Raw genomic sequence first — 12815 nt, forward strand, 5'->3', positions numbered from 1 at the left:
TTTTTTTTCCTTTAGAAATGTCAGTTTTGCTGCAGCAGGTTCTATACATCATACAGATTTGCCACTTTACAGGCAGGTTAAGGGGACCCCCCAGGCATGATTTTTAAAGGAAGTTTTCATTTTTATTGTTACCCTTTGATGTTAAAACCACTGCTCCTTTAAAAACAGCATTTTTTTTTGAGGCCCGAGCTCACAACCTCGGCATTATAAGTAGTAAAAGTAGTAAAAATGGCATTTTTAAACAGTTTTTTTTCCCATTGATTCCAGTCCCCCAGGGCAGTACCTGAATCCCTATACACCTTTTATGTCCAATAACCTGCATATACGCCCTCTTAAAGGGGGACAATTGTTTTTGAAAGTTCTACTCCCATTGACTTGCATTGAGTTCGAGTTCAAATTCAAACTTTTTGGGTGTTCTAAAGTTCGAATTCAAACCGAACTCGGGCCCATTACTAATCAGGACGCTCAAACAGAGAGAGAGAGGTTGATGGGTTATATGGAGTCCATGTCTACTGAGGTCCTGTCCCAAGAAAGGACAGACTCAGGTACGCTAAAACAGGAATGTGGCCTAAAATGTTATAAGTCCTCCTGGGGAATAGCAGTGAGAGAGAGAGATGCTTGCAGAGTAGCATCTGGAAAAAACGTTCTTTGTTTTATGTATTCCATTTCTTAGTCATACTTATGGTCAACATAACAGTCATATAATAGTCATTTTTAGAAAGGATGAGAAATGGCGGTTGCATATATTTTTAAAGGGTTTCCTTAAAAATTAACCAATATTTTTAAGATTCACATACTGTATTTAAGAACACTGAGTACTGTTGCAAGTCTACTAATAAGGCAACAATCATCTTAAACATATTAAAAGATTATTCCTAAAGCAAAGATGCATGAGTATGATCTTAATAAAGTAGCTCCACATTTCATTGTGTGTGTTATTGATGGCTAATAAGATATTACATTTTTTTAGACGTAAATATAGCAGTAAATATCATGTGAACAGTTTTGTTAAGTGTTTTTTAATGTGAGAAAACAAGGTGATGTCGAGAGATTCCACCTTCTTGTAAGTTTGCTCATTCCTCCCATAAAGATTGATCCGGTTACACCAGGCAAGTTGAAAATATTTACTTGCTCAGGTCACATAAAAGTGACATCACTGTAGCTCACAGTTCATATAAAATGCTATCTTTGGGCAGTAGCTAAATCATTTAAAGAACTGGTTGACCTGTGTATTGTTCTTGCTTCTCGAGTGAATTGTGGAAGCATCATGAGTTACAAGACCTTCCAACCTTTTCGTGGGTTCTACAGAGCTGGTAGGGAATATCTGGGTTATCCCATGTACAGAAGCCACACATCTTCATCAGATGTAAAACCAAAACCATATATCTCTCATAACGTACCTTACTACAGAATACACCAAGTTCATGTAGGATCTGGAGGCTCAGGTATCAGGCACTCATCTTCTGGTCAGAGAGATGTCATGGGAAATGCTCATGGATTTAATAGAGATCATAAGATCAGACAGTCTTCAAACCGCACTGGCTGGACCAACAGCAAACTGTTCAACTTTGATGAAAAGAAAACCATGCAGTCACTAAATGGCCGCCTGGAATCATACTTGGAGAATGTGAAACAAATGGAAGAGGAAAATGTGATAATAGAGAAGAAGATCTGTGAATGGTATGAAAAACATTCTGGCATGGTCTACCCGGACTTCAGTTCATACCTCCACACGGTCACTGATCTTCAGGATCAGGTAAGATATAATGCACTTGTCTTATGTAAGAATGTGAAGAAAAAAATATAAAAATAAGGGTACAATGGGCATGTCTGCTTTCTAAATGTTCCTGCTTAACATATTAGACCAGCCACAACTTTTTTTTTTATTTGGATGGAGTAGTGAAGGATTTGTTCAGTTTTCTTATAGTGGAACATCTGTGACAAAGACACAGACAATAATAAGATGGCTGGTGTTCTAGTCTTCCCTATTCTACCCCCCAAAAATATCCTTTTATTTCTACATTAGTTTTTATAGCATATTGTTCCTCACTTCCTGTCTAGTGAAACGTATCAATAGGACAGGAACTGAAGGGACATCTATCCAAAGAAGACCCGGATAGCAGTGAAAACCTCATAGGGTCTTTATTCTTCCCCACTTTATCCAAAACTGGAAAAATGTTTGGCCATAGGAACACTTTAATCACATGGCTTATCTGTTGTTTTTTTTGGCAACTTTAGTTAGTACAGGATGCACCTGTATTTGTTTTTCTAAGTCCATATTAAATTGGCATTTTATATTCTGAAATGCTGGTTGATCATCGGTTCATTAAAGCTAAATGTAAATATAATTTAAACTGAGTTATTTCACTGGATAGGTTATTCTTATTCGGTTAAAGTAAACCTGTCATGAGAGAAGCATGGAGGCTGCCATTGCCGACCTTCTGAAAAGTCAAAGCGATAGCATGACAGCCAAGCAACTAGCAGTTTCAGAAATAATGGTCAACAGTAATACAGATATTGTGCAGGTTTCCTGTTATTACTAACCTTTAAATAAATCTCATATTTTTGTTTACGTTTCTTCCTAATAGTGGTCGGTATGTATCTTGGGCTAGGATAGGCATAGATAGTACCAAGGCCGACCCTACCTTTTTAGCCTCCTGACGGGGACCGAGCTGTCTGCTGGGCAGGAGGCGGCAAGCTACGGGAGGCAGCGGGTGGCCGAGCCGTCAAGGGGGGGTGCTGTTAGTCGTCCAAGCTGCTGCCTGCCACCCCCCAATGAGATGCCACCTGAGGTTCCCCCATAATGGGGACACCCCTGGATACTAAATATTCTTAAATAGATTTTTCAAGTTGCAGGGCTATGATGTCTCACAGATGTAAAATATATTAATGGGGAGTGACTCTCATTGCCTTCCCTTCTGCTGTGAGTGAAATGGCTGGTTGAGACAGATCCATTGATACAAAGATACATCTTGAAAAAATAAAGGTCTAAGTATATAATGTATTATCAATCTTAGATTACCTGTTCATTAAAAAAATATATATTTGTATATACCGTATATTCTATCTATCTATCTATCTATCTATCTATCTATCTATCTATCTATCTATCTATCTATCTATCTATCTATCTATCTATCAATATTATATTCGGTTTGGGCCCATATAATACTTTGTAGTCCTTTAAATCTGTATGCCTATATTTTCTGCATATGAATGTTGCAGTGAAGTTCCTATTTATCCTTATCCTGTACCTCAGTATTCCAGCCATCTCTCATCATTTGATACATTCATTGTGCAATGATTTAGATATCAATAAGTTAGTTCCTTTGAGAGTCTGGAAGGCTTGCTGTGCTCATTTTGGTTTATGTTTCTCTTTCCAGATACTGCTGGCTACAGAACAAATTGCCAGTCTTGTAAAGCAGATCAGCAATGGCCACACTACTGCTGATGATTTCAGAAACAAGTAAGTCGTACGACTAAAGGGTATCTCTTACACATTTTTAAGTTCATATGTCAAGAGGTAAAGTGATATTAATGTCAAATGCTTTTTAAGCTATTTCAAATGCTGATGAAATCCCTTACAATGAATGCTGCTCTTTGATGTTTAAAAGTTTTAGTTTCCTGCAGAATCAGCTGGTTTCCTGAGCACTGGCTCTGATATCCTGTTTTAGGGTGGCTCATTTCCCTTGCAAGGTCCAAGGAGACACCCTTGTGTGTGCTAGTAGGCCACTCCCCTGCTTCCTGCTCCTCCCTCCACCCTTCTCTAAGGTAGTATATGGACATCTGCAGGAGACTGCTCTGTTAATTGTGATCTTGTACTACACTCCCTGGAGTTGGGACAGAGTATGCCGGACACATAGTGCCCACAGGTGATCTGAAAGCAGCGAGGTGTCAGCATTCCACCTGGAAACCGGAGAGTAATGGAGACCAGGATCAGCAACAGCTGCGTAGCCAGGCTAATGGGATGTCAGACAGGCATCAAGATCAGACACAGCCGGGTAGCAGAGGTACAAAGGCAGTAAAAAGAGAGCACTGTTGGGGTACAAGTTGGGGTCAGTAGCCAGGAATCAGAATATAGCAGAGTCAGGCAAGATGGGTCAAATCACAGGAAGGAAACACACAGACTCAGGTCACAGGGGGCAGGAGCTGATGATCACTCAGTAATTCTCCTCAATGGTGCTCATGGTTAAATAGTGCAGTGCACATTCAGCCACACGCACACACACTTGTATTAGCCAATGTAGCCCTTTGCCGTGAGCCATGTCCACATCCACTTGTTTGTCAGCCATGCATACAAGCACATCTTTGGGCATTGCTGCATGCTAAATTTTCTGGACAGATAGAGGAGAGGCAGTGAGACCAAAATACAGAAGGGGGCTGAATAGTCGAGGGGGGTTAGAGACCAGAAAGCAGGCCTGAATATCAAAGTGAGGCATCAATGAGATCAGATTGCCCCTTTGTGGGCAAAGATATATAATGGGGTAGCAGGTTTAATCTTTTCCTATTTTTATCTCTAACAAATTCCTGTCTAGGAATATGGGATGTAACTGAAAGTTTTTGAGTTATATTATAGATACAATTATAAATCAGATTATAGATAACATTACAAAAAAAGCATTACGGATAAATGATTTCCGCTTATTTGGACCTAGATCCAACCTGTAGTCAATGACAGATGTTAAACTACTTTCTTCCTTTCAAAGACCTGTCCCCTCCCACTACCCTTGCCAACATTTTTGTTATTGTGCTTGCCCTTTATGCTAATCCTCTGACTCTCTACTAAAGATGAGATGGGTAGGCCAGACATTGACTTTAGGAAAGAAGTCGACATTTGCATACTAGAGTGTCCTATATTTTAAGAGTCCTGGGACACTGAAAAGTACATTGTAAAATACAAGAAGTTGCCGAAAAGGTCCCTTTTTTTTCTTAAATGTTGCATTACTCTTAGAGGAACATTTTGTATGTATATTATCAGCATGTTAAATATGCTACATACTCATAGTCTGTTTTTGTAAATGGCCATGCCCTTACTTTGCAATTGTGCTGCCCACTCATGTCTGAAGGCTCAATTTGCAGGTGTCATGACTCAATAATAAAATGGCGAGCCATTGTTGAATCCCAAGTTAAGGAAAATGAATGCCAAGTGTGTTTAGGTGTATTTGCTGAATGCCATCAGGTTGGCTAATCTGCTGCTAGTCGTAGTGTTAAGGTAAGTAAGTTTGCTTTGCATAGTACAACTGCAAACCAAAATGTTGATGACATTCAGGTAAACACCTTGTGGTATATTAGTAGCTATTGCCTTTGTTTATCTACTGTATGTGATTTAGTTCCTAAGGTATTGCTCAGTCCCGGTTTTTTAACACAAAATGAGGAAGATGTAGACCACAGCTTTCCTACATCTCTTCTTTAACATTGAAGACCCTGGAGGTGTTTGTAATTATTGGGAAAACAAACATTTCATGAATTAAGCCTGAATATTTGTTAATTTATTATAGGTATTTATATAGCGCCGGCAATTTATGCAGCACTTTACATAGTACACATTCACATCAGTCCCTGCCCTCAAGGAGCTTACAATCTAAAGTCCCTATCTAACATGCGTACATACAGGGACAATTTGGAAAGAAGCCAATTTAACCTTCCAGCATGTCTGTGGAGTTAAAACTATGCATATGCAAAATATTAAATATATTGTAAGTAAATATCATAAAAATGTATCTAGGCAGGTCATTCAATCCTTAAATATCTGTTTAGATACCAAAATATGAGCTTTAAGAGGGGTAAGCTCTTACGCTCCTAAAACCAGAAAAGATCTTATGGTTTTTTTTTTGTGTTGAAGGGAAGAGATGAATTTTAAGATGAGGACACTTGCGGAGAAGGATCTGTGTGATCACACGGGCATACTTGAAACCATTAACATGGAAAAACAGAATCTTAATGCAAATATACAAAACCTCGAGGAAGAGTTGCAACAGCTAATGAAAACCAGCGAGGAGGTTAGATGGCAAAGTTGGTGAAAATGATGACTGATGGCTAATGATGGTGGTACAGCAACAATCATTATAGGTGTTGTAATGATGGTGTTCAACATTGATAATAACACTACTGCTTATGAGGATAGTTGTCACAATCAATGAATTGAAAGTCTGAAAGGACAAGAAAAGTATTGTGTGCAACCAATCACATAAATTTTTCTTCGGCAGATTAAAAATGTAATTTAATGATTAGGTTGCAATTAAGACACCTTACAATTATGGACTTTTGACACAAAGCTCTATGAGATTGTGACAGTGGTGTCATAATATTGTAAGCGTGTTAATGGTAAAGATGATACAGAGAATGTGTGGTCGTCAAATAAAGAGGTATAAGGGGCCTCAGTTTTAGTTTTTAGAAATCAACAAGGGCCAGTACAAAATATTCAGTATATGTAATATCTACAGAAGGCCGCATAAATACTACAGGAGATAGTCAGAGACTGTGGACATGCTATGGGAGTGGTTTGAGACTGGAAACATGTTACAAGAAGTAGAGACTGGGCATACGTTAAAGTGACATTAAAGTCAAAAAAATGTTTCCCTCCCCCAATGTTAGTGTTAGCACTTACCTTAAATGATGTCTCTTAATCCGATCTTCTTCTTCTTTCCTGATGTTTTCATCTGTCTCTCCAGCGGTGCGGCGCCTCTCCGATCCTGCGCTGACTCCTCTGTCCTTGCTGGTACTTCCTGTCCCACTGTGTCTGCATGCGGGTGCACGCGTCCATAGACTTACCTTGCGCCTCTCCTCGTCTCCCGGCTGAAAATCCAAACTGCGCATGCCCCAAGATGCTTTACGGCCGCCCGAGCAGTTTCAGATTTTCTGACGGGAGCGCACGGCTAAGACGGGGTAAGTCTAAACCGCCGCTGTTAAAGCGTTTTTTTTTTGTTTTTTTTTAACTTTTTGCATATATCTACTGCTTGCTAGCAGTAGACATATGCAAAAAAACAGAGGCTTTAGAAACCCTTTAAATTACACTTTTAGAGATCACTGCCAATTTAGTCCCTTTACAAACTTAATGTATCCTTTATTGACTGCGGGGATTCAAGGGCCTCACAACAAGTACAAAGGTTGCTAATAGGGGGATACAAACCAACCCTCTTGTACTGGGTCTGAGCCGCTATAAGGACAGCAGGGGGTCAACTACAAGTGATCTGGGCGGCTGCACCACCATCCGGATCACTTGTAATAGCTAGGGATTGTGCCCCCCCTACCGTGGTTTTCAGGGTCTCCCTGCTCCTCTGGGGGTCTGGGACCATGGAAAATGGTGTCAGGATGGAGAGTGGGAGCAGACTGAGGAATGTCCCTTCCCCTATTTGCTCTGTGATGAATGAAGGAGGAAGCACTTTGATCTCAGCACTTCCTGCTTCAGAGCGGTCACAAATCCGGTTTATGTGCCGGGTAAGCACATGATCAAGCACAATCCTGTGCTAGGTCATCTGTATTGGAGAGTAGGGGAGACATTAAGAACCAACCACGCTGCCCCACCATCTGCTTCAAATGAACACGTGAACGTAGGGCATGCACTTGTATGTAATGGTGGCCCTGCCTTAGACTACATGTTGGACACCAGGGATGTAGGAGTAAGAATGACCGATGCCGAAAGAGAAGATGATTGATTTTGATGTCACTTTACTAGGCAGCAGACTGCAAGATTTAGCCTGTATATCGTCAGGTTGTAAAGTGTTAGCAGTCTGTTCAGAATGCATAAACACTTAGCAGTCTTACTGAACAGGGCTGATGTCAGAATAATTATAGTATGGTGTAGGCAGAATGGCCCATAACACATCGTATGAGAAAAGGTAAATCTTTATAAATGACAGTATAGTAATTTTGGAATGTGTAGAGTAGGGATAATGCAAAGCTGAATACAAAGTGAAGTTTTCCATTGAGCAAAAGGGGACATTTGAACATTGATTTACACAGAAATATTTTTCTTCCATAACAACTATTTCTTTCCTCAGAACAGATTAATAAGCCAGTAATTATATTTTTATACATTCATAGGAGATAAAGTGCCTTCAGGCTCAGCTGGGAACCAGAGTCAATGTTGAGGTTGAGATGACTCCTTCTATAGATCTTAATAAAGCCTTATCTGAAATTCGGAAGGAATATGAAAGCCACATGGAGAGAAATCTCAGTGACATTGAAAGCAAGTTCTATGATCTGGTAAACGTATATGTTTAATATACTTAATACATAATACAGCACTTAGTGCTCTTTGGTCCTTGGTCAAAACCCTTGTAAGTTTTTTGTTGCCATCTTTTTACCATTAGAGAGAACTCTCTTGACTTGTTCTGTAGACACAACAAGAAGAGATCTCTTCAAAATGAGGTAAATCCTCTTTTAGACAGTTGTCACTGGAAAAGGTGCCTCCCTGGAAGATTTATCCTCTATTCCTGTTCTAGTGACATCAGCAAGGACTGCCAGCTAAGCTGTAAAACTGCTAGAAAGCTCAAACTAAGGGAGTGAAGTGAGCCAAAGTACGTTCGGCTATTCAGTCTGGCTCAGTACATCGACTGTCCTCAGTCAGAGCATGTTTGGCTGAACCGAAGTGCAGAGGGACTTAGACTCAGCCGATCAAACATCTGGACATTCAACATTCTCATAGGGGCCGAACGGCAGTGAGTGAAAAGCCGAATGTCGCCGAGCAGCATTCGGCTCAGCTATTCTGCTTGGTACCTCCGATGTACCGAGCAAAATAGAAAAAGAGTGAAATGAAAAAGAAAAAAAAAGAGTTGAAAAATTGTTTTAAAAATGTAAATAAATAGGAAAATTAAAAAAGAATGAAAATAGTTTCAAGAAAAAAATAAATAATAATAATAATAAAAAATGCCGGCAAAGATGCTGGCAAAAGATAAACAATTGGGCGGAGCAAGCAGTGACCGTTAGCTCTGCCCAACTGTTTCCTATTGGCCGGCACCTGCCAGAGTCTTCTAGCAGATCCCGGCCAATGTATAACAGCTGTTGTTATTGTTTAAGTACAAATGAGTCATTTGGGGAAGCTGATCTGTCATTATAACTGGACGGAGCCAGCCGTGAGATCACGGCTGGCTCCGCCCAGATGTCAATTGAGTGATTAGCTCGGCTGCTGTACGGGCTAGTGTGAATAGCCTGTACAGCAGCCCTTCGGTTCGACTGAACAGAAGGGCAGAGGCGGTTGCAGAGAGCTGAAGGAACAGCCGAAGCTACGGCTGTATCCTTTGGCTCCACAGTGAATAACCCCCTAAGTCTTCCACATGGTCCTGTTGCAAAATTAGAAAAGTGCAAAATATAAGGGGAAAATGGCAAGGGAGGGAGCACCTAGAGAAATATATATGCCAGTAACTGGACAGCATAGTGTGTAGGGAAGCACACCCTGGCATCTTCAGCTTGGGTGCTAAAGGTTCTTGTCCTGGCTCTGATGCCTTTTTATAATTTTTTTATTTTCTGGATATATTGCATAAGGATGTTGTCTTTACAAAGTCTTTAGAAGCGTAAAGGCAAATGTGTTCTTGCTGTTAATAAGTAAAAAGTAAGATTCACGGTATCCTGTATTGAGTAGAGGTTAGCAGGAGGAACCAGTGAGCGCTCTGAGGGACCCAGGAGATTGACACTCCCGACAGTGTTGGCTTCCCTGCGGACTATAGATAAAGATTTCTACTGAATGGAATGGTGATCTGATGGCGGGGAAGCTATTTAAATGCATATTTTGTAATTAAACTTGCTTCTGAAAGCTTCATCTACTTTATTTAGAGGGAAAAAAATTGTTTTTTCTTTAAGGTTGTATAAAAAAAATAGAAACATTGTAATTAGTTGTTCTTGAGACCCACGGTAAGTACAATGTATCAGTGTTTGCTTACATTTTAACAATCACTGAGCAGAAATACTTGTTTCTGCTGGCCGATGGTGAAATAGCTACTGATAGCAATTCTGTTACACAGATCAGGACCTCAACTTCAAACCGATATCAGGTCCCCATAGCTATGTGCTCATACCAAGGAATCTATGACATACAATGTCCCAGGTCCTTGCCAAATAATAAGCCCACAGATGACCTAAATAAACATCTCTTAGCATGTATTGCTCAGTGTCAACCTTTCCTTGTAATTTCTCTACTAAAATAATGTTTACTTTGCAGACCTCTGAACTGAGTATGATGTCCAGTAGTATCGACCAGCTGCAGCAGTTTAGTAATGAGGCTATTGATCTAAAATTGCAGAAGAAGACTTTGGAGGCTGAACTGAAAAAGCAAATGTCTATGGTAAGTCTTAGTTCTAATTGGTGCCTCAATAACAGCTTACAACTCAGAGATTTACAGCTTTTAGGAGAAATTACATTTTATTGGTACAGGTATTCATAGAAGAGCAGGTCTCTCACCAAGGACAACAGGCAGGAATACTCCTGAGTTTACTCCATTGTATTGGGAATCTAAAATGAACTCTAAGCTTTATTCCACCAGGAGGATTATTAAAGCACTATCTTATGAGCAAACTTTCCAATCTTAGAGGGAAGGGTTTTCTCATCTCCCACCACTCTACAAAGTGGTTGTATATTTTATGGAAAAGTTAGTGGCATGTGGTGATTACAGTTCTATGCAGAGATGCTGAGAAATACTGGTTGAATTAAAAGCTGGTACTGAGATGTTTATGTCATTCCAACTACTCACACCAAATGCACCATCTGCTTCTGGTGCAGTGATAAGATATTGCACTATTCACTATGAAATGTTTTCCAGATATGAATTGATAGATTAAAGTGATTGCCAAATAAAAATAGACCTTTAAAATGCTTGATTGTACCTACAGAAAAGTAAAAAGCTGGTAGCAGAGCCATATTAATTAATGCACCACTATTACTATGACACCTTATACCCCATAACTCTGCACCACTCCATACACCTCAATATATTTAAGAGGTGGTGGAACATTTGTTGTGTAATATTTAGCTTTTTCCTGATGGCTTACATAAGATTGTGATGGAGGTGGCAATCTGCCACCTCTTGTCCTCTGGTATATATAACATGTTGTGTGGCAAAAATGCAAAGCCAGTGAAGAGGATTTCAAAAGAAATCTAAACGCTGAACATCTCTTAGAAATCTGGGACGCTGTAATTGGTGTCCCCTGCCCAGCTCCTAGCAACCAGTGACATAACTGGTTGCCAGTAGCTGAGCGGGACTTCAGCCAGCACGTCCCTCTCAACTTCTGGTAACCTTTGACATCACTGGTCGCCAGAAGCTGGGCAGCAGACACTGGCTACAGCATCCCAGATTTCTAAGAGCTGGGCAGGGGGATGTGTATGGCCCATAAACATCTCCCTGCCTGGCTCTTAGCAACTTGGGACGCTCTGGTCAGCAAGGCGGCCTCATTATCGGGCCAGTCCTGGTAAGAGACAGTAAGGAGGGAGTTGCAGCATCACCAATAGGTGTAATTCAGGTGTAATTCAGGATAAAAGGGAGTGGGATAGACTGCTACAGTACACCCAGATAGCAAGGATAACTTGCCACAAACTTGTGGCAGGGTTAAATTTTAATTCTTGTTAACTTGCCGCACACATTCCTGGCAAGTTGTAGTTGACACTTTTTGAATTTGTAGCAAATTTGCTTGGCAAGTCTACAGCAAGAGTCCTGCAGGTCTTAGCAAGAGCTCTGCAAGTTCGCTGGTCTGGAGACTTGCAATGCAGACTTGCAATGCAGACTTGCTGTAATTGTGCAACAAAATTGTGAAGCTTGGCAAGTCTGCAATAGTTTAGCAAGCCATTTTCAAACTTGCAGCACAATTTCTTGCTATCTGGGCAGCCATGTCTGAATTAAAAATTGAACTTTTAAGTGAGTACTGAGTAGGCTCCTCTCCGTATATGAATCTCACATTTGTATGTGTTTAATTTTTTATTTGATTTGGGTGTTCCTTTAACACTCCTTTGTTGTACACATTTCTTGATTTTGATGTTTTTCAGATATCAGTTCAAAATTCCACCTTCATGGAGATCAATGAAGGGTACAGTTCCCAACTCAAATATCATCAAGATGTGATAGATATTAATGAACTGCAGATGGAAGAAATACAATCCAAAGTGAAACAATTAAATGTTGAGTATGAACTCAATGCAAATACCAAGATCTTCCTTGAGAAAGAAATAGCCACATACAAGAAGCATCTTGAAGGACAGACCACTAAGTACGTATAACAGCCATGTGATTCTCTGTATTATATACTGTTAAATATATTAAATTATGTACGGCACCTGGAGTAGACTTGATATACTGTAAGGCTCCAACATTAGAGCTTTGAAGAGGTAATTATTTAAACATTTTATAAAAGTTTACAATCAAGAGTATTTTTATTATACGGTTTATATAGCTTATATATTTTACATACATCAAACCATAGTTTTTGAGCCCCAGTAGGGTTACCAGATTATTTATGGCCCCTGTTTCGCAAAAAAATTGTAAAACATGTTCACTTTTAAAAATGTTGACCTGCAAATGTTTTAGGGAGGATCATTTTGAAGTTTATATCGGAACTTTGGATATATTTTGATTACAGGTATTTATATTGCGCTAACAATTTACATACTTACAATCTACGGTACCAATCTCATATGCACACACACTAGGGTCAATTTAGACAACAGCCAGTTAACCAACTGGGATTTCTTTGAAGTGTAAGAAGAAACTGGGGTATCCAGAGGAAGCCCCCTCAAGCACAGGGAAAACAAGTAAATACCATGTAGCTGAAGCTAGATATAAACCAGGGCCCCCAGAGCTGCAAAGCAGAAGTGCTATCCACTTAGCTACCAGC

The 12815-nt window shown here is 39.9% G+C and overlaps 1 protein-coding gene across 1 annotated transcript; it reads left to right on the forward strand.

The window, feature by feature from the left end:
- The first annotated feature begins 1267 nt into the window (after positions 1-1267).
- LOC108787090 (keratin, type I cytoskeletal 19-like) lies at positions 1268-12201 on the forward strand. The gene is made up of 6 exons (XM_018556544.1): positions 1268-1756; positions 3384-3466; positions 5843-5999; positions 8044-8205; positions 10157-10279; positions 11971-12201. Exons 1-6 carry the CDS (start codon positions 1268-1270, stop codon positions 12199-12201), a joined length of 1245 nt encoding a protein of 414 aa, XP_018412046.1.
- Positions 12202-12815: the final 614 nt, after the last annotated feature.

Source organism: Nanorana parkeri, unplaced genomic scaffold (assembly GCF_000935625.1).
Source record: "Nanorana parkeri isolate BGI_ZX_2015 unplaced genomic scaffold, ASM93562v1 scaffold242, whole genome shotgun sequence".
Taxonomy (NCBI): domain Eukaryota; kingdom Metazoa; phylum Chordata; class Amphibia; order Anura; family Dicroglossidae; genus Nanorana; species Nanorana parkeri.

Bases quoted from the DNA above. Each gene is read 5' to 3' on its own strand.
- LOC108787090 (XM_018556544.1), top strand. From the start codon at position 1,268: ATGAGTTACAAGACCTTCCAACCTTTTCGTGGGTTCTACAGAGCTGGT. The intron at 3,467-5,842 runs GTAAGTCGTACG...TTTGTGTTGAAG, and splicing joins GCTGATGATTTCAGAAACAA to GGAAGAGATGAATTTTAAGA. The intron at 6,000-8,043 runs GTTAGATGGCAA...ATACATTCATAG, and splicing joins TAATGAAAACCAGCGAGGAG to GAGATAAAGTGCCTTCAGGC.